The sequence below is a fragment of the Drosophila suzukii genome, chromosome Y (assembly GCF_043229965.1).
Source record: "Drosophila suzukii chromosome Y, CBGP_Dsuzu_IsoJpt1.0, whole genome shotgun sequence".
Taxonomy (NCBI): Eukaryota; Metazoa; Arthropoda; class Insecta; order Diptera; family Drosophilidae; genus Drosophila; species Drosophila suzukii.
Genome location: NC_092085.1, coordinates 8797212 through 8819862, shown reverse-complemented (window position 1 = coordinate 8819862; position 22651 = coordinate 8797212). Strand labels below are relative to the sequence as shown.

The window sequence follows — 22651 nt, the reverse complement described above, 5'->3', positions numbered from 1 at the left end:
CGATCGCAAGCACTTAGGGTGGGACGACCCAGTGCCCAGTTCCATCGCTAACAAATGGAAAAGGTTCCGTGTCAATGTGGAGGACACTGATGTCACTGACAAAATCCGAATACCTCGCAGCGTACGGTATACGCCCGACTTTAGCCATGATATCCAGTTGCACGCTTTCTGGACGGGTCTACTCACGCCTACGCAGCGGCGGCTTACATCCCCATACCCCAACCGGATTCATCGTTTTGTACCACTCTCATCACTGCAAAATTCAAAATCTCTCCAATGAAACCCCTCACGATCCCGAGGACCGAGTTATGCGGCGCTGCACTGGCAACCAACCTAACTGGCAACCAACAACTCAACTAAACTAAACAATCGTTGTAAAAACGCTCAAAACGCCGTTACATACTGGACGGACGCCACTATCGTTCTCCACTGGATCGATGGAGATGTTACTAGATGGAAAACGTTCGTCGCCAATCGCGTTGCCTACATTCTGGACCACAGCGATTTAAACCAATGGAGACCTGTTCCCACGGCGGATAATCCAGCAGACAGCGCCACGACAGGACTATCCCCATCAGAAATTTCCATCTTTGATCTCTGGTGTCACGGACCATCATGGTTGAGGCAAAACTCCAGTGAGTGGCCGGACACAGAGGTACCGAACATAAAGTTTGATGAGCAGTCCCTAGAAGCAAAATCTTTTCGGATTCGTTTGCACACCACCCAAGCAGACATTAATATCATTGAGCGGCTTTCGACTTACACCAAACTCGTTCGAGTCATAGCATACATACTGCGCTTTTGTCAGAACACTCAATCGAAGAAAACCAGATCTTACAGTCAGCTGTCGCCGGAGGAACTGGACAATGCACTTCGCTGCGTCGTGAAAATATTACAAGCCGAAACCTTTCAATCCGACATGCACGCGATCCTCGCAGAAAATCCTCCGAAGAGCATTCTAAGAAATCTCACTCCCTTTCTTGACGACGGCATCTTACGTGTTCGCGATCGTCTCAAACATTCCAACTTTTCTTTCGATCGCAAACATCCAATCATCTTAGCGCAGCGTCGTTTCTTTACAGAGCTGGTAATTCAGAACTTTGGGAGGCCGGGGTCAAGTCCGTCAAGCATCACCTAAAAAGAATTGTCGGAAGTCACAAGTAAAGTTATGAGGAACTCGCAAAGGTGCTTATCAGGATTGAAGCTTGCCTAAACTCTCGGCCTGCTAACAGCTGATCCAGACGACTTGGAAGCTCTCACGCCGGCACATTTTCTCATTGGTGACACCCTGCTCGCACCTGCCCATTGTCGCCCTCAAAACTAGTCGTTCAGCAATTTTTGTCTCATCAAAATTTGATCTGTCAGATTTGGATGCAATGGAGCCGAGATTGGCTGTCGCATCTTCAAACGAGCCCAAAATGGTGTCAGGAAAAGGAGAATTTGGAAATCAATGAAAAAGTCCTCATTAAGGACGATCGCAATGGACGCTCGGTAGAATTATTAGTCTCCATCCTGGAGAGGACTCACTCGTTCGAGTTGTAACACTGAAAACAAAATCAGGCAGTCAAAAACGCTCCGTCTCCAAGCTCCGATCTCATGCTAATATGAACCAGCTGTTGATCCCTTGGTAATCAATTGCATCCGTATGTCATTTCTCTTTCTCTTTATCTTAGCCGCTACAAGTACAAGGGAATTTAGATCCATAATCCTGAACAACACCTGTATCATGCTGATTTCACATTGGCGGGCTGCATGTTTAGTCCCACGGTACTTGGTTCGTATACACAGCTGATAGCCCTGCCAACTTAAGACGAAGGTCAGGACATCTGCCAACTCTACAGAGCTTGCGAGAAGAAAAAGAGAACTACGAGCTTCAGCGACCGGAACAACATCGCCTGCTTTTACTTTCTGTCCATTGCGCCCCATTTATTTGTAAAGTTAATTAATGATCAAGAGTAAAGTGTACACATTATAAGCTAATGAATTAAAGGCTAATCTGTTATCTTTGATCTTCAGTCGTTTACCTACTCCCAAGAGCCCCTTTTACGAGGACAGCCGTACATAGCATTTTCGGCACGGCGTCACAACTTAACACTGACTGTTACAAAAATTACCTGTCTCGTTGTAAGCGTGATTTCAAAAGTAATCCTAAGCTTTTTTTTCTTTCGCCAATTCAAAACGGAAATTTAACTGTTTCCCTCCTTACCTTTTTCTCAATAATAATGTAGTATCTGATGATAATGATATTTCCAACTTATTCGCAGACTTTTTTTTATCGACATATACGAAATGCAATAGTGTCATTAATAAAGATTATCTATACCCACTACCTCATTTGAACTCTATCTTCAAATCAGCGATTGATGTATCTGATGTTCTTCAGAGTCTTAATACTCTCAAGCTCTCATTTTCACCGGGTCCTGACAGAAAGCCAAGTTGTATACTTAGGAACTGTTCATCTTATCTTGCTCTTCCCTTAACAGATTTCCATCCATATGGAAGGAATCCTCTATTATACGATTGTTAAATAAAGGGAAAAAGTGCGATACCTCAAACCATCACTCTACTTGAATTTACGTCTTTAATTACTAGAGGTTTTCTGACACATCATCAAACTGATGTGATTTATACTGATTTCTCTAAAGCTTTTGACTCAGTGAACCATAGGATTCTTATTTATAAATTTGTAAGGACCTTTTTTATGGGCTGGGATAAAACTCAGTCCGGCCAAGGTCCTCTACAGTTAAATTTGTAGAAAAGTGTTGGGACGAAACTGGACGGGGAGATGCCGCGGGGATTTGTGGGGAAAGGAGGCCAGAGTATCCGCGTTGCACCGAGTAAGCAGCTCTAGCGCAACACGGCACCCGAAAGGTATAGTGGAGGGCGGGGCTGCTCCCGGCGAAAATACTAACGAAACGAGCGGCGTAGCCGATCCCTGAGAAAATACCAACAAAACTGGACGGCGTGGCCGTTCCCCCTGGATGTGCGACTCACAAGCTACTGGGGTAGGGGGTAGGGATCCGAGGGGAGGATGGCCGGAGGCGACCCTTCCCTGTGCTCCCTGTGGTCGATCGAGTGGTCGTTTGCACTGAGTAAGCTTCTCTGGCGCAACACGATTCCCGACCGGCACAGATCACTGCACGTGGCTCGCGACTACCTAAACCGTATTTGAAGCGGGGTTCCCAGGAGAGGGTGGCCAGAGGCGATCCTTTTCTATGCTCCTTGTGGGCGATCGGGTGGTCTTTTGCACTGAGTAAGCAGCTCTGGCGCAACACGATTCCCGACCGGCACAAATCACTGCACGTGGCTCGCGCCTACCTAAACCGTAATTGGGGCGGGGTTCCCAGGAGAGGGAGGCCAGAGGCGATCCTTTCCTATGCTCCTTGTGGGCGATCGGGTGGTCGTTTGCACTGAGTAAGCAGCTCTGGCGCAACACGATTCCCGACCGGCACAAATCACACCGAAAAATGCACAAATTCACACGGACACATACTTCTTCATTCTCTTTTGTCTTTATTATTCGCTAGTACTCCTTCCACTTCCACTTACTCCTTGGATCCGGCGTGCCGACGCTCGTGCCGCTGTACCACTCCAGGTTGAAGTCCGACCCTAAGTCTGATCGCCTTGGCTGCCATTCGAGAATGAGAGCGAGCTTCCGCCCTTGCGGCCGCATGTAAGACCGGCTTGCCGGGTTTCTTCGTTTCCCAACACAGTTTCTTATCGAACCTCCCGCCTATCGCTATCGGCACTATCAGCTGTTGGCCCTCGGTCGACCAACACTGGGTGGTTTTCCAGCCCTGGTGCGCTCGATATTTAAATCGGATAAGCTTAGCTTCTAGTTTGAACTTAAATAAATTGCCTTCGTGGCGTAATAATTATATTATATATTATAACTTATAAATAAATGGCCTTCGTGGCGTAATCTTCAATTGTATGCCTTCGTGGCGGAAAGAATAGAAATGGCGAAATGTGGAGGGTGTGTTTCACGCATCCTCACACCCCCCCCTTTCTTCGGCGTGATTATGGCGGAGGGAAACGATCACCTCCCGCCCGGCGGTGATGGTGACTCGGAACCGATGACCCTCGATCTGGCGCAGGTAGCGCACCCTCCGTCGATCCTGCTCCTGGATGGATGCGACTAGGGCTGTAGGCAGTCGTCGCTGGTGGGTGTCTACCCTCCAGCCGACTGGGGCGACGATCCACTGGGCCTCCTCCATAACTTGTCCAGCGTCCGGACACTCCCGGAGGGCTTGCAGGACCTCATCCTCCTCTTCCCTGCTGAGGAACAATTTCAGGTCCGGTTCCCAGCCAGCTCGCTTGGTGCGATCGTGCGGCCGGGAGTTTGCGGTACGGCGCGCGCAGAGGTGCCCAGGCCCGGCGATATTGGGTGCGGCGATCGCTGGCTGTGCGGTCGAAACATCCCTTCCGGGGTTCGTGGGGAGCTTTGCAAACGTCCGGGCGTTCGTGGTAGCGGACTGGTATAGTGGCTTCCACCTCCTGGGGGTGACGTCTGTCGCGGCGTTCTGGGAGATGCCCTCGGGGGCCGCTCTGGTGGTGATCCGGGCGATGCCTCTGGTAGGGCCGGCGGTGGCGGGTCTACGAAACCCTGGGGAGCGTTTCCTCCTGGGTCCTGGCCAGCAGCGGGTCCTGCGTCCTCCTCGTTGGCGTCGTCCTCCTCCTCGTTGGCTTCGTCCTCCTCCTCGTTGGCTTCGTCCTCCTCCTCGTTGGCTTCGTCCTCCTCCTCGTTGGCCTCGTCCTCCTCCTCGTTGGCTTCGTCGGAACCGTGCCCGGAGCTGAGTCTCCTCACGACGTCGGCTTCCCCAGGCTCTGGGTTGACGTAGCCGCCGTAGTCCTCCCAGGCCCGGTTGGCTTCGTCGATGACCGGCTGTTGGGGCGCGCGAAGTTGCCCGGCTCCATAGCGACCGTCCATCGCCACGGAGGAGTCATCGGAAGACATCGGGCTTCCCGAGGGGCATCGTTCGGCTTCCCGCCGGCATTGCCCAAGGTAGCCGGGTGCGAACGCGTGGTGATCCTGGATCTGGATCCAAGCATCCACCGAACGGTGAACTGTTGCCGTCCCCGGTTCGCCGGATTCGAAGACCTGCAGCCGTGCCAAACGTGCCACCGTGGGTGCTGTCGAGTCGTCGTCCTCGTCCCCCGATGCTCCAACTGCAAACGCCGCAGGTGGCTCGCCGCTAACTGCGATGCTTGCGTACGGCGACCACGGCACGGTGGAGATGGAGTCGCCGTTACGAGCTTCGCGTGACTGGAGGCTGAGGATTGGGCTGAAGCTGGGTGGTGTGGGGCTCCGGTCTGACAGGACCGAGTCCCGGCTGGGGGGTGCGCCGTCGTTGGTATCCGTGTCCGAGTCACGGTGGTCGACCGGTTGGTAGACCCCTGCGACGAAGTATGGGTAGAAAGGCTCCATCCTGTTGTTGTAGTTCCGATCTGTAAATTGCTAGAATATTAGCCTAGGCCTACGTTCCTTACTGGCCCTGCCTGAGTGCGAGGATCGACTTATCTAGTGGGTACAACTCTCAGCTTAACCTAGTTATACCCGTTACTCGTAGAGTAAAAGGGTATACTAGATTCGTCGGAAAGTATGTAACAGGCAGAAGGAAGCGTTTCCGACCCCACAAAGTATATATATTCTTGATCAGGATCACTAGCCGAGTCGATCTAGCCATGTCCGTCTGTCCGTCTGTCCGTCTGTCTGTCCGTCCGGATGAACGCTGAGATCTCGGAAACTATGGGAGCTAGGCTATTGAGATTTGGCGTGCAGATTCCTGAGCTTCTTACGCAGCGCAAGTTTGTTTCGGCACAGTGCCACGCCCACTCTAACGCCCACAAACCGCCCAAAACTGTGGCTCCTACAGTTTTGATGCTAGAATAAAAATTTTAACTGAAATGTATTGTTCTCATCAATACCTATCGATTGACCCAAAAAAAAGTTTGCCACGCCCACTTTAACGCCCACAAACCGCGAAAACCTGTGACGCCCACAATTTTCATGCTAGATAAAAAATTTTAACTGAAATGTATTGGTCTCGTCGATACCTATCGATTGATCGTTTACCTACTCCCAAGAGCCCCTTTTACGAGGACAGCCGTACATAGCATTTTCGGCACGGCGTCACAACTTAACACTGACTGTTACAAAAATTACCTGTCTCGTTGTAAGCGTGATTTCAAAAGTAATCCTAAGCTTTTTTTTCTTTCGCCAATTCAAAACGGAAATTTAACTGTTTCCCTCCTTACCTTTTTCTCAATAATAATGTAGTATCTGATGATAATGATATTTCCAACTTATTCGCAGACTTTTTTTTATCGACATATACGAAATGCAATAGTGTCATTAATAAAGATTATCTATACCCACTACCTCATTTGAACTCTATCTTCAAATCAGCGATTGATGTATCTGATGTTCTTCAGAGTCTTAATACTCTCAAGCTCTCATTTTCACCGGGTCCTGACAGAAAGCCAAGTTGTATACTTAGGAACTGTTCATCTTATCTTGCTCTTCCCTTAACAGATTTCCATCCATATGGAAGGAATCCTCTATTATACGATTGTTAAATAAAGGGAAAAAGTGCGATACCTCAAACCATCACTCTACTTGAATTTACGTCTTTAATTACTAGAGGTTTTCTGACACATCATCAAACTGATGTGATTTATACTGATTTCTCTAAAGCTTTTGACTCAGTGAACCATAGGATTCTTATTTATAAATTTGTAAGGACCTTTTTTATGGGCTGGGATAAAACTCAGTCCGGCCAAGGTCCTCTACAGTTAAATTTGTAGAAAAGTGTTGGGACGAAACTGGACGGGGAGATGCCGCGGGGATTTGTGGGGAAAGGAGGCCAGAGTATCCGCGTTGCACCGAGTAAGCAGCTCTAGCGCAACACGGCACCCGAAAGGTATAGTGGAGGGCGGGGCTGCTCCCGGCGAAAATACTAACGAAACGAGCGGCGTAGCCGATCCCTGAGAAAATACCAACAAAACTGGACGGCGTGGCCGTTCCCCCTGGATGTGCGACTCACAAGCTACTGGGGTAGGGGGTAGGGATCCGAGGGGAGGATGGCCGGAGGCGACCCTTCCCTGTGCTCCCTGTGGTCGATCGAGTGGTCGTTTGCACTGAGTAAGCTTCTCTGGCGCAACACGATTCCCGACCGGCACAGATCACTGCACGTGGCTCGCGACTACCTAAACCGTATTTGAAGCGGGGTTCCCAGGAGAGGGTGGCCAGAGGCGATCCTTTTCTATGCTCCTTGTGGGCGATCGGGTGGTCTTTTGCACTGAGTAAGCAGCTCTGGCGCAACACGATTCCCGACCGGCACAAATCACTGCACGTGGCTCGCGCCTACCTAAACCGTAATTGGGGCGGGGTTCCCAGGAGAGGGTGGCCAGAGGCGATCCTTTCCTATGCTCCTTGTGGGCGATCGGGTGGTCGTTTGCACTGAGTAAGCAGCTCTGGCGCAACACGATTCCCGACCGGCACAAATCACACCGAAAAATGCACAAATTCACACGGACACATACTTCTTCATTCTCTTTTGTCTTTATTATTCGCTAGTACTCCTTCCACTTCCACTTACTCCTTGGATCCGGCGTGCCGACGCTCGTGCCGCTGTACCACTCCAGGTTGAAGTCCGACCCTAAGTCTGATCGCCTTGGCTGCCATTCGAGAATGAGAGCGAGCTTCCGCCCTTGCGGCCGCATGTAAGACCGGCTTGCCGGGTTTCTTCGTTTCCCAACACAGTTTCTTATCGAACCTCCCGCCTATCGCTATCGGCACTATCAGCTGTTGGCCCTCGGTCGACCAACACTGGGTGGTTTTCCAGCCCTGGTGCGCTCGATATTTAAATCGGATAAGCTTAGCTTCTAGTTTGAACTTAAATAAATTGCCTTCGTGGCGTAATAATTATATTATATATTATAACTTATAAATAAATGGCCTTCGTGGCGTAATCTTCAATTGTATGCCTTCGTGGCGGAAAGAATAGAAATGGCGAAATGTGGAGGGTGTGTTTCACGCATCCTCACACCCCCCCCTTTCTTCGGCGTGATTATGGCGGAGGGAAACGATCACCTCCCGCCCGGCGGTGATGGTGACTCGGAACCGATGACCCTCGATCTGGCGCAGGTAGCGCACCCTCCGTCGATCCTGCTCCTGGATGGATGCGACTAGGGCTGTAGGCAGTCGTCGCTGGTGGGTGTCTACCCTCCAGCCGACTGGGGCGACGATCCACTGGGCCTCCTCCATAACTTGTCCAGCGTCCGGACACTCCCGGAGGGCTTGCAGGACCTCATCCTCCTCTTCCCTGCTGAGGAACAATTTCAGGTCCGGTTCCCAGCCAGCTCGCTTGGTGCGATCGTGCGGCCGGGAGTTTGCGGTACGGCGCGCGCAGAGGTGCCCAGGCCCGGCGATATTGGGTGCGGCGATCGCTGGCTGTGCGGTCGAAACATCCCTTCCGGGGTTCGTGGGGAGCTTTGCAAACGTCCGGGCGTTCGTGGTAGCGGACTGGTATAGTGGCTTCCACCTCCTGGGGGTGACGTCTGTCGCGGCGTTCTGGGAGATGCCCTCGGGGGCCGCTCTGGTGGTGATCCGGGCGATGCCTCTGGTAGGGCCGGCGGTGGCGGGTCTACGAAACCCTGGGGAGCGTTTCCTCCGACTCCTGGGTCCTGGCCAGCAGCGGGTCCTGCGTCCTCCTCGTTGGCGTCGTCCTCCTCCTCGTTGGCTTCGTCCTCCTCCTCGTTGGCTTCGTCCTCCTCCTCGTTGGCTTCGTCCTCCTCCTCGTTGGCCTCGTCCTCCTCCTCGTTGGCTTCGTCGGAACCGTGCCCGGAGCTGAGTCTCCTCACGACGTCGGCTTCCCCAGGCTCTGGGTTGACGTAGCCGCCGTAGTCCTCCCAGGCCCGGATGGCTTCGTCGATGACCGGCTGTTGGGGCGCGCGAAGTTGCCCGGCTCCATAGCGACCGTCCATCGCCACGGAGGAGTCATCGGAAGACATCGGGCTTCCCGAGGGGCATCGTTCGGCTTCCCGCCGGCATTGCCCAAGGTAGCCGGGTGCGAACGCGTGGTGATCCTGGATCTGGATCCAAGCATCCACCGAACGGTGAACTGTTGCCGTCCCCGGTTCGCCGGATTCGAAGACCTGCAGCCGTGCCAAACGGGCCACCGTGGGTGCTGTCGAGTCGTCGTCCTCGTCCCCCGATGCTCCAACTGCAAACGCCGCAGGTGGCTCGCCGCTAACTGCGCTGCTTGCGTACGGCGACCACGGCACGGTGGAGATGGAGTCGCCGTTACGAGCTTCGCGTGACTGGAGGCTGAGGATTGGGCTGAAGCTGGGTGGTGTGGGGCTCCGGTCTGACAGGACCGAGTCCCGGCTGGGGGGTGCGCCGTCGTTGGTATCCGTGTCCGAGTCACGGTGGTCGACCGGTTGGTAGACCCCTGCGACGAAGTATGGGTAGAAAGGCTCCATCCTGTTGTTGTAGTTCCGATCTGTAAATTGCTAGAATATTAGCCTAGGCCTACGTTCCTTACTGGCCCTGCCTGAGTGCGAGGATCGACTTATCTAGTGGGTACAACTCTCAGCTTAACCTAGTTATACCCGTTACTCGTAGAGTAAAAGGGTATACTAGATTCGTCGGAAAGTATGTAACAGGCAGAAGGAAGCGTTTCCGACCCCACAAAGTATATATATTCTTGATCAGGATCACTAGCCGAGTCGATCTAGCCATGTCCGTCTGTCCGTCTGTCCGTCTGTCTGTCCGTCCGGATGAACGCTGAGATCTCGGAAACTATGGGAGCTAGGCTATTGAGATTTGGCGTGCAGATTCCTGAGCTTCTTACGCAGCGCAAGTTTGTTTCGGCACAGTGCCACGCCCACTCTAACGCCCACAAACCGCCCAAAACTGTGGCTCCTACAGTTTTGATGCTAGAATAAAAATTTTAACTGAAATGTATTGTTCTCATCAATACCTATCGATTGACCCAAAAAAAAGTTTGCCACGCCCACTTTAACGCCCACAAACCGCGAAAACCTGTGACGCCCACAATTTTCATGCTAGATAAAAAATTTTAACTGAAATGTATTGGTCTCGTCGATACCTATCGATTGATCCAAAAAAAAATTTGCCACGCCCACTCTAACGCCCATAACGCTTAAATCTGTATACCGCCGGTAGGTGGCGCATTTTAATCTCGCTTTGCTGCTTGCATATTTCCATATAGCTGAGTAACGGGTATCTGATAGTCGAGGTACTCGACTATAGCGTTCTTCCTTGTTTTCTACTAAAGTTATTACTACGATGCTTTGGGTACATTCGTCGACTCCTTATGTTGGGCACGCGCTCTCTCCGGTGGCTTCTTCCGGGTCCCCTAGTTGGTCACTGCGTTGGTGGTACTCCTTCAGGTCGCCTACTCCTGCTGTTCGCCTCTTCCTGTTTTCCATATGTTGTATCCTGACGATATTCGGGGAGAGGAACTTCAGCACCTTAAATGGCACCGAGTACTTAGGAGCAAGCTTCGCGTTAAAGCCTTCGCTGGCCTTTGACAGGTGGTGGAGGCGGACCATAACCTGTGATCCGAGCTGAGGTCTCCACTCGCGACGTCGCAAATTGTAGTGGCGGCCTTGTTCCTGAGAAGCCATCTGGTTGGTTTCCAGCGCAGTGCGGAAAGCTTCCTGAAGTCGTTTAGCTCGCTCAGTGGGGTCCAAGGGCGACGAGTGTAGACCAGGCGTGACCACATCAAAGAGGGCCCCTGGCAATCTGGGTTCCCTACCCTGCACCAGGTAGGCAGGGCTGAAACCGGTGCTATCTGAGATGCTCGTGTTTATGGCCAGCGAGATCTCTGGCAGTAGCTGATCCCATGTCCTGTAATCCTGGTCCACGTACTGGGCTATCATTGTTTTGATGGTCCGGTTTGCCCGTTCGGTGGGGTTCTGCTGCGGGGAATAGGGAGCTGTGTATTCCAGTTTGATGCCGTTAGTGCGACAGAATGTCTTGAAACCGCGGCTGGTGAACTGCGTGCCGTTGTCGCAAATCAAAGTCCTGGGTGCTCCAAAGCGGGATATTATCCTTTCCCGAAATCCAAACTCCAGTTGGGCGGCTGTGGCCTTCTTTAGGGGGATGATCTCGACCCATTTGGAAAAGACATCTATAAATACGAGCAGCATGGTATTTCCTCGTCGGGTCCGAGGAAGAGGTCCAACGAAGTCGGCTCCGACGAGTGCAAATGGCTCCGTGGGATGGCGGGTGAGCATTTTGCCCGCCGGTTTGCGTTGACTCACCTTGTATTGTTGGCAAACCAAGCAGCTGGTGACGTACCGCACAACGTCTCGATGTAATCCCGGCCAGAAATATCGTTGGGCAATCCGTCTGCGATTCTTCCGGATGCCCAGGTGACCAGCAGAAGGGTGGTCGTGGCATTCCTCCAGCACTCGTTGTCTCTGCTCCCGAGGCACGCAAAGCTTCCATGGGTTGCTGTTTCCCACGTCTGAGGTGTGTCCGATGTGTCGATACAGCTGTCCGTGATCCAGAGTGTAATCCGGAAACTTTTCGGGGCGCCTCTGGACTTCTTCTTGCATCCTCCGGATCCATTTGCACTGAGTTTCGTGTTCCGCGAGGAGCTGAAGCATCCCTAGGGGTTGTCGGGAGAGGGCGTCGGCGACAACGTTGTATTTGCCCTTCCGATAGAGGACGGTAAACTGGTATTGTTGCAGCTCCAGAGCCCACCGGGCTATACGGCCCGTGGGGTTTTCAATCGAGTTCAACCACTTGAGAGCGAGGTGATCCGTAATCACGTCAAACTGGTAGCCCTCCAAGTAGCAGCGTAGCTTCCGCGTGGCCCAAACTATGGCGAGGCACTCCTTTTCGGTAGTGGAGTAGTTTTCCTCGGCTCGCTCGAGGCGTCGACTTACGTAGGCGATGACCTTCTCCTCTCCATCGATGCTCTGAGTGAGGACTGCTCCAAGTCCTGCATCACTTGCATCCGTCTGAAGCTGGAACTTGTATTCAAAATTTGGGCAGGCCAGTACCGGTGCGGCCTTTTGTCTGGCTTTGAGTGTTTCGAATGCATGCTGTTGGGGCTCCTCCCAGCTCCACTTGACCCCCTTCCTGAGGAGTCGGGACATGGGCTGAACGATGGAGGCGAAATCCTGGACGAAGCGTCGATGCCCAAATGGCGACGGAGTTCCTTGACGTTGGTTGGCGGGCGTAGTCCCTGTATAGCAGCTATCTTATCTGGGTCCGTCCTGATGCCTTCTTCGCTGATCAAGTGGCCTAAGTATACCAGCTTTTTCTGGAAAAACTTGCACTTGCCTTGATTCAGCCGAAACTTTGCTTCCCGCAGTCGTCGGAAGACTTCCCTGAGATTCCTGGCGTGTTCCTCCCACGTCGCCCCGATGACGATGATGTCATCCAAGTAGGCGAAGGCGTGGGGTTCCATATCCGGCCCGATGACGCTGTCAAGGGCTCGCTGGAACGTTGCTGGGGCAGAATGCAGTCCAAAGGGCATGACTTTCCAGTGGAAGAGTCCACGCCCAGGTACGGTAAAAGCCGTGCATTCGCGGCTTCCTTCCGCCATAGGGATCTGCCAGTATCCATTCTTAAGATCCAGCGTTGAGATGAACCGGGCGTTCCGTAGCCGCTCCAATATGTGGTTGATTCGTGGGAGTGGGTACGCATCGGGTTGCGTTGAGTTGTCGATAGTCGACGCACATCCGCATATCCCCTGTCTTCTTCCGCACGAGCACCAGCGGGGCACTGTGCGGGCTACGGGAGGGCTCGATTCGGTCGTCTCGTAATAGCTCGTCCAACTGCTGATTGATTATGCTCTGCATGGCGGGGTTCTTTGGATAATACCGCTGCTTTAGTGGCTTATTCTCCCGGAGAGTGATGGTATGCTCGGCGATCTCCGTTGGCCCGCTTAGCTCGTCGAAAAGCTGTAGCTCCTCCTGCAGAAAGTGGGCGGTTTCCTCGGCGTGAGGTTCTTCGGTCACCTGTAGCCTGGTTGGGTCCTCCGCTACAGTGGCCAGGTGTCCGTGGGGACAGTGGCTCCGGAACGGGTTGTGCTTCCGAGCGCTGGCTGCGTCCGACTGGGCTGGCAGCTGATATACACCGATTTTCCGTTGTGGTTCCCGCGGCCCAGGTGAGGTGGCTGGTTTGCGCGTGTGAGTTTCCACCGTTGTGGTGGCCAACAGGGCGCTCGTGGAGGGGCGTCGAAACGGGTTCTTCTCCTTTGCCGTGGCGGCGTCCGCCTGCGGCTGTAGGCCGTAGCTGTTCTCCGTGGTGATGCAGGTTCCCGCGGTGTCGCCTGACGGGTTCCTCGACAACGGGGGTCCCGAGGGGTCAGGACTTGTCTACCGCACTGGCGCCTTTGGCTTTATGTGAGTCCTCGGAGCAGGCTTTGGGACTGTTTTGGTCCCCCCCTCGGTGCCTTGCGATGATTGAGGCGTACCGGGTGTGCTTGGGGATTGCGCGGTTGCGGCCGTTGGAGTCGCCCGCGTATCTGGGGTTGGTTCAACCTTCCGGGTGGCAGGTGGGGCTAGTTGCAAGCAGACTTGCCCGCAGATTAGAGTTGCGCTGATGGCGCAGAGAAAGTCGATGCCCAAAATCACTTCATCCAGGATCATTGGCAGGACTAGTAGCGTCAGCCCGATCGGTCGGTCGTTTAAGCCGATCTCCCGTCCAGGGCTTTTCCGTAGGTTCCCTAAGCAGGGCACGGGAAGCGTGTGGTCCTCAATTCCGGGCATCGGTGAGGTGGCCCGACTGGTGGACGTCCTCTGGGTGGGTGCTTCCGGGTATATTGCCTCCAGTGCGGCAAAGCGCTCTCGTAGAGCCGGGCTGTGGTCTCCTCCTCCGATGAAGGATGCCAATCGTGGTCGTAGTTCGTCTACTTGGCCGTTCGGGTCAAGTCCAAACTCTTTTAGCAGAGCCTGCAGCTCGTCCTTCCGGTGGTAGGCGATCCACCTGACCCCCATGTTTGCGGTCGTGGAATCACCCCCGGATGCGGTGAAAAACCTGTCCTCTTCCAGTCCGGCAGCTGCCGGATCTGGCTTTGATTCTGCGTCCTCTGACGTTTTCTTTCCCGAGTCACTGGGCATACGCGCGGTGGCGCTGCCGATGGCTCTGCTGGGGATCACTCGGTGAGCGCTCCTAGTGGCGTGACTGGGCGCTGGACGCTACCAGGGGCGTAATGCGGCGGGCGCACGACAGGTGCTGCTGACGTGCGGCAGTGGCTGACCGTGCGGCTGGCGCTCCCGTTGGCGCTCGGTGAGTGCGGCTGGTGAGCGGCGGCGCTGATCGTTGAGCGCTCCTGGTGGCGCTCGTAGCGTGGCTAGGGACCACGTATCCGGCGCGGCTGGGCGCTGCTGATGGGTGCTGCTGTGGGCGCTGCTGGTGGCGCTCGGTGGGCACTCGGTAGGCACTCGGTGGGTGCTGCTGGTGGTGCAAATGACGCCGCCCGATGGGCGCTGAACGCTGCGGAGGGCGCGGGGCCGCTCGTTGCGCGCTCCTGGTGACGCTCGTTGTGTGGCTGGTGACCACGTGTCCGGCGCTGTTGGCGCTGCTGGTGGCGCTCTGTGGGCACCTGATAGCCACGTGGGTGGCACTGCACGGCGCGGGACGCTGCTGGGTCTGCACTGCTGATGGCGCAGCTGGCGGCACGGGTGACGCTGCTGAGGGCGCGGTGGCCGCGCTGTGCATGCTCCTGGTGGGCACGTGGGTGGGTGCCGCTGGTGGTGCACTGACGCCGATCCCTGGGCGCTTGTTGGGCGCTGCTGGGCTGCTCTGTGGGCGCTGCTCGGGGCGCGGTATACGCTTGACGGCTTCGTGGGAGACCACGTGGCTATGTGGCGCTCCGGGAGTGGGTTGGCATTGGCGGGCGCAGCGTTACGGGATCCCCTACTCTAACTATTCCTGCGGTCTCCTATCTTTCTCTAAATCTCGTCTACTGGACATGGGTCTTTAGGCCATGCGGTTGGTGGTAAAAACCCAACTCTCCTGAAGGATATCTAGTCGTCCTTATTTGTCCCTGTTCGGGCGCCAAACTGTAAGGACCTTTTTCATGGGCTGGGATAAAACTCAGTCCGGCCAGGGTCCTCTACAGTTAAATTTGTAGAAAAGCGTTGGGACGTAACTGGACGGGGAGTTGCCGCGGGGATTTGTGGGGAAAGGAGGCCAGAGTATCCGCGTTGCACCTAGTAAGCAGCTCTAGCGCAACACGGCACCCGAAAGGTATAGTGGAGGGCGGGGCTGCTCCCGGCGAAAATACTAACGAAACGAGGGGCGTAGCCGATCCCTGAGAAAATACCAACAAAACTGGACGGCGTGGCCGTTCCCCCTGGATGTGCGACTCACAAGCTACTGGGGTAGGGGGGTAGGGATCCGAGGGGAGGATGGCCGGAGGCGACCCTTCCCTGTGCTCCCTTTGGTCGATCGAGTGGTCGTTTGCACTGAGTAAGCTTCTCTGGCGCAACACGATTCCCGACCGGCACAGATCACTGCACGTGGCTCGCGACTACCTAAACCGTATTTGGGGCGGGGTTCCCAGGAGAGGGTGGCCAGAGGCGATCCTTTCCTATGCTCCTTGTGGGCGATCGGGTGGTCGTTTGCACTGAGTAAGCAGCTCTGGCGCAACACGATTCCCGACCGGCACAAATCACTGCACGTGGCTCGCGCCTACCTAAACCGTAATTGGGGCGGGGTTCCCAGGAGAGGGTGGCCAGAGGCGATCCTTTCCTATGCTCCTTGTGGGCGATCGGGTGGTCGTTTGCACTGAGTAAGCAGCTCTGGCGCAACACGATTCCCGACCGGCACAAATCACTGCACGTGGCTCGCGCCTACCTAAACCGTAATTGGGGCGGGGTTCCCAGGAGAGGGTGGCCAGAGGCGATCCTTTCCTATGCTCCTTGTGGGCGATCGGGTGGTCGTTTGCACTGAGTAAGCAGCTCTGGCGCAACACGATTCCCGACCGGCACAAATCACACCGAAAAATGCACAAATTCACACGGACACTTACTTCTTCATTCTCTCTTGTCTTTATTATTCGCTAGTACTACTACCCCTACTCGCACTCAGTCTGATCGCTATTGTCTGTCCCACTTACTCCTTGGATCCGGCGTGCCGACGCTCGTGCCGCTGTACCACTCCGGGTTGAAGTCCGCTCCTAGGTCTGATCGCCTTGGCTGCCATTCGAGAATGAGAGCGAGCTTCCGCCCTTGCGGCCGCATATAAGCCCGGCTTGCCGGGTTTCTTCGTTTCCCAACACAGTTTCTTATCGAACCTCCCGCCTATCGCTATCGGCACTATCAGCTGTTTGCCCTCGGTCGAACAACACTGTGTGGTTTTCCAGCCCTGGTGCGTGCGATATTTAAATCGGATAAGCTTAGCTTCTAGTTTGAACTTAAATAAATTGCCTTCGTGGCGTAACGACTTATATTATAATTATATTATATATTATAACTTATAAATAAATGGCCTTCGTGGCGTAATCTCCAATTGTATGCCTTCGTGGCGGAAAGAATAGAAATGGCGAAATGTGGAGGGTGTGTTTCACGCATCCTCACAAATTGTCCCTTTTAGGATTTCCTCCCAACCTACTGGAGTGGATATCTTCCTACCTTTCTTATATGGTCTGTTTCAAAAAGTCTGTTTTAATAATAAAATTTGCAAAATATTAAATGTTACTTCTAGAGTGCCACAGGGTAGCCACCTGGGACCTTTACTTTTTGGCTTAATGATTAATGATCTAACTTATGTCACAAAATCATCAACTGTTTTAATGTATGCAGATGATGTCAAGCTATGTTTGTCCACGTGTTTACCTTTTTCATGTAATGCACTTCAGTTAGATTTATATTGTTTGCTTGAACGTATTCTTTCTGTTCAGGATCTTGGCGTTTTATTTGATCATAAACTTAGTTTTAAAGACCATATATCTACTATAGCTAACAAAGCCAGAAGACTTCAGGCGTTTATGAAGCGTTGGTCAAGGGAGTTTGTTGATCCATACACAACAAAGATTTTGTATGTTTCTCTTGTTCGTCCGTCTATGGAATATTGCTCGTGTATATGGTCACCTACAAGAAAACAAAATTAACAAAACGAAATTTCATGAGAGAATTCACAAATATATTGATAATTGGTAAGCATTTTTAATACCTTCTTAACACAAATGCTATGTTCATGAATAGAGGTGGACATGATCTCAAAACTACGAATTATGGTGAACACTTTACATTTTGTAATCCAGAAAGGACGTCGGAAACGTGCGCCTGCTTCTTTCTATAATTAATTTCTATATATAATAAAAATATCCGCAACACCAAAATAAGTGAATAAATGTATTATTATGCTACAAAATAAACTTCTGACTTTTTATTTCTAGTTAAAATTACAGGTACGGAGAATGGTAAATATTTTCTTGGCTGAGATATGTCGGCTACTTGCGAGTTGTTGCGCGGTCGTGATTTCATCCCCTAATTTGGGAACATATTAAAGATAGCAGTCAGCCGTGAGGTCGTTGGCGTGAGACCCAAGATCTTGTCAATGAGCGTGCGCCTTCAGACTTGTGCATGTGTCCCTTTTATTGCGCTTGCCAATGAGCGTGCGCCTTGAGGCTTGTGCATGTGTCCTTTTTATTGCGGTCTGGTAACGGACAGGTGCGCATGTTCGGGTAGCTCTTGCTTGAAACCCTTTTATGACATGTTTATGACCCATTTGTGGAAAGGAGAATACAATTTACCAGTTAAACGTTCTGGGGCGGAAACAAAAATTTGTGTTTGAAAATATTCCACATCTGAGAATCATTAACTAGGGAGATTTATTATATTGGGGTTCTTTTGATTTCTAAAATAGTTTTACAATCATAGGAAACATTATTCCCCAACATGATTGAGGACGTCGCCAACGTGCGCCTGCATTCCAGCAGTTTTGAAAATATTGAAGTAGGGGAGTGCTTAAGAAGCTCCGCTCCGCCCATTACTAGCAATACATCTGACCAGTATTACCTAACGCCTCAAACATTAACGACCCAGTTACAGCTCTTTAAACTACTGCAAACGTTTCTGAAACCGCTGACACCGAAGTTACCTGATACTACGCCAGGAGCCGTCAAAATTAATTTGCGTTTCAAGTCAAATGCTATCCTGTTTTGAATCCTTTAATATAGCCTATTGACAATATTGATCATAAATTTCTGCCTAACGGCTGGAACCAGACTTCCATTTGACTTGAATGCCATCGCTTTGACCAAAATCTGGCTTTATTCTTTAGTTTCTGACCGTGTAATCTTTGTAAATAAGTTCTCTAGTTATAGAACGGATCGTCCTTCTTTTACTGGTGGTATAAATAACAATTTCTCTACCGACTTGTTTTCTATTGCTAACGATGTTGGTATTGAATTCGTTGCAGTAAAAGCTAGCGTTGGCTCAGATTTCATCTTTTTAACCTGCTCAACGCCGGGTTCCACCTATCTTTTTCTAACTAACATTTGTCATGATATTATCGAAGGGATAACAGACATGTCCCCCGCTCAAATCAACTTTCTTAAAAATAATCGAAATAAACTTGTGGACCTCATGTTCGTTAGTTATGCTGCTTTTTCAATTTTCCATCATGAAGATCCTTATCACAAAACATTATCTATCTTATCTATCTATCTTATCTTACAAATTACCTGTTCAGTCCCACGGTACTTGGTTCGTATACACAGCTGATAGCCCTGCCAACTGAAGACGAAGGTCAGGACATCTCGCAACTCTACAGAGCTTGGGGGAAGAAGGTGAGAACTACGAGCTTCAGCGACGGGAACAACATCGGCTGCTTTTACTTTCGGTCCATTGCGACTCATTTTCATTTTGTATTGCATTATATGCTAAATAAAGACTAAACTGTTATCTTTGAACTTCAGTCGTACCTACCCCCAAGAGCCCCTCTTACTATGACAGCCGTACATAGCATTTTCGGCACGGCGTCACAACTTAACATGGTGGCCCATGAGGGGACTCTTGCTTGAAGTTGAAAAATCTCAGTTGGATCTTTCATTTGTTAGTTATAACGCCTAATACCAATCACGCCATCTAACACAAATTGCGATCGTCTCCGTTTGTGCCCCCAACACGTGCTCTCACACCGACAGAGCACAGTCATCAATACCAACACACCCGGTCGGCTAACAGCGCTTCTCCACACACACACACGGGTGCTGCAAAAGGCCCGTTATCATTTCGCAACCAGGAAAAAACTCCTACTCAAAGCGGAATCGGAAAACAGTACAGCCTGCGCTCACGCTGTAGTCAACGTTACGTAAATTCAGTCGTAAGCAGAAGGGAAAGATCACGTGAGTACGGGTGCCTTTTTGATTTATCAAGCAGAGCTAGCTAGGTTCAAAACAATTTGGTAAAAATTCAGATAAAATGTCTGACCACGAAGCTGATGATCCGGCCTTAGCAGGTTTTATTACACTTCAAAAGGAGCGCCTTTAAAGTCTAACACGTCTGCAGCAGAACTATAAGAAGGATTCCCCGTCTCGAAAAACTGAAAGCTATTATATGAAGCGCCTGCAGCAAATCGAGAGTTTAAACGCAGCCTTTCAGACCACCCATCAAGTAATCATCTGCACCGAGGGATAGGCCAAATCGGACTATTACGCCAAGAAGATCGCCGTCAGTTCTGAGGATCTGTACATGGAAACTTATTGCCTTGTAGCTGAAGGCCAACGAATAAAGTTCCCAGTGACGCCGTCCTCAGCCTCGACACCAACCGCTGTGTCGACGGTTGCCGACGCACGTGTCCACATGCCACAAGTGCCAGTGCCCAAGTTTAGCGGAAACTGCGTGGACTGGCCAGGATATTATGACGCCCTCACTCGGTTAATTCATCAAAATGAGCGGAAGGACAATATTCAACGGTTTCATTTACTCAAGGAATCTCTGCCAGCTGGTCGAGATGGCGATATTCGTCAAATTCCTTTGACGGCCGCTAACTACACGGTGGCATGGGACACACTAATTCAGCGCTATAACAATCCCCGCGTGGTCTTCTTCAATCACATGAACGTGTTGTACCAGTTGCCAAGCCTAAGCAAGGAGAAGCCCGATGATATTCGATCTATGATCAGTGCAGTCAACGTCTGCGCAGCCGCCTGTAACCCCGTGAGTCGTGAGTAGGTCAAACCTATGCCTCAACTGCCTGAGCAAATCGCACATGCTTGTAAAGAATTGCTACCACTGTGGACAACGCCACCATTCTCTACTTCATGGCAGCGGCGCCAAGCATCACTCAAGCATCCCAACCTTACTCGCCGACCATATCATCCAGTCAACCACATATCGCTGCGATTATGAACACCGACACCTCACCAATTAGCCCCCTTCTAATCCAAACCTCCAATGTATTTCTTCCACAGCCTGTCTGCCATACTCAGAGCGGCGCTCAAACATCAATAACTGCCCTCATCGATCAGGGGTCGGAAGCTACAATAATCTCAGAGCATACCGTCCAAGCTCTCGCACTTCCACGATGCAAAATCCGCGCTTCGATCGCCGGCGTCGGCCAAACTACTGGTCAACAGTGCAACTTTACGGCAAGATGCTGCATCCGAAAGTCGCTAGACCCAACGTTCGACTCTGCGTACGTTGTGAGCTCCCTGACCTCACCTCTACCAAACCAATCGTTTTCGCCTCAAAATTGGAAACACATCAACGGACTCCAGCTCTCGGTTCCTCTATACTATCGCTCGAAACGCATATATCTCATCATCAGAGCCGACCTCATGGCGAGTTTTATCCTTCCGGGAACCCGAATCGGAAATCCATACGAACCTATTGCACAAAATTCTCACCTAGGTTGGATGATACTCGGCAAGTTCCAGGATTCAATCCACACATTTAATATTCGCTGTCAATTTCTGCGAAATAGAATAAATCCCCAGCCGATCACTTCACTCTGACGAAGAGCGGTGTTGTGAGTCCTTCTTTAAGGAAACGCACACACGTCAACCAAACGGTAGTTTTATGGCAAGACTACCTTTTAAATGGCATTTCGATCCCACAATGGCCCTAGGAAAATCGCATCAAGTCACTTTAAGCAGCGGCGTTATCAACGGGATCCAGACAAATGGATTCGCTACAAGGAGGGAATCGAAGAATATTTTGAATTGGGACAAATCACACCAGCAGTCTCTAGTGAGAGATCAACAGTCAGTACCTCCACAAAAACCGGTCGGGTTGAATCCTGCGTTCTTCCTCATCACGCTGTCTATAAAGAAGAAAACTCACCACCAAACAGCGCATTGTATTCGACGCATCGGCTAAGACCTTAAACGGTCGACTCCCTAATTTGATAGAGGTCGTCTTGGTTGGATAGAGCCAACCAAATTAGGTGAAACTATCGATTACTGCTAGTATGTGCTTATACTGATTGTGAGTAGATTCCAAAGGGCCAAGAAAATCGATGTGATACGTCTGCAGCGGCTTTCCGTCTTTGCTGAGTGGATAAAGTTCGCCCTCTTGCTTTCCTTGCTTACGGTTGCTGACAATAAAAGGTATGCAGCAGCTTATACACTTCAGAATTTTCTCCTCCAGCTTTGGTATGTAGAATTCTTTTCCAATAATCTCTTTACATTTTTTGACCGAGAATTGACCATGCTCACGTGCCTGTTTAATGATTTCTCGTTGCATACCCGAAGGCACGACTATAAGTTTACTACTTTATGTAAAAGCCCCTATTTCAAAAAGTAATTGTTATGGGTTGCCTTATCTGCCAGAATGTCTATGATAGCTTTTAGTTGGTCGTCTTGAGCCTGAATGTTTTTGATTCTACTATGCAATGAAGCCTCTGTAATCATCATCATGGATGCACGGCTCAAGGCGTCAGCGTGCCGAATTCGTATGCCAGCTCGGTGTTCGACGACATATTCGAGAGCAAAAGTCTTTCTTTTCTACGGTTTTGTCTAGAGCATTACAATCTATTACGAGTCGAAATCGCAAACCCATCAAGTAGACCCTGAACTTTTTAAAGACTTCCACACAGCTAAGATTTCGAGCTCGTAGCTTGTGAACTTCCTTTCAGCATCGGTCGTTTTTTTGCTCATGTAATATACCGGATGCCACTGCTTATCGTCTGGATTCTTTTGTAACAAAACTGCGCCGAAACCGTCGATTGAAGCGTCCGTATGTAGCTCAGTATCGTGTTGCTGATGGAAAATTTTTAGGACTGGCTTTTGCGTGATGAGATTCTTCAGCCTGTTAAACGCATCTAGCTGTTGGTCACCAAATCGAATTTTCGCATCTTGTTTGGACATATCAGATAGGGGTTTAGCTATCTGCGAGAAATTGGCGATGAACTTGCAAAAATAACCCACCAAGCCAAGGAAACTCTGTACCTGCTTTAGGTTAGTCGGAACTGGAAACGATGTCACAGCATGTGTTTTGGATGGAGACGGCCTTATTTTCTGATTTTCAATTATGTGGCCCAAGTACTCGATTTTGGTTTTTAGAAAATGACACTTTTTGAAGTTAATTACCAGTCCATTTTCGATGATGTTTTCCACAGCCTCTTTTTCGGTTTTCGCTGGTATTATAATGTCGTCGATGTATGGTATGGCTACACCTTTACAAGTCAGGTCTCTGAAGATAGCATTTA

General features: G+C 51.1%; 1 protein-coding gene across 1 annotated transcript; it reads left to right on the top strand.

Moving 5' to 3' along the window:
• The first annotated feature begins 19803 nt into the window (after positions 1-19803).
• Positions 19804-20175, top strand: LOC139353739 (uncharacterized). Its single transcript, XM_070998062.1, has one exon. The coding sequence runs from the start codon at positions 19804-19806 to the stop codon at positions 20173-20175; it is 372 nt and encodes a 123-aa protein (XP_070854163.1).
• The last annotated feature ends 2476 nt before the right edge of the window (positions 20176-22651 follow it).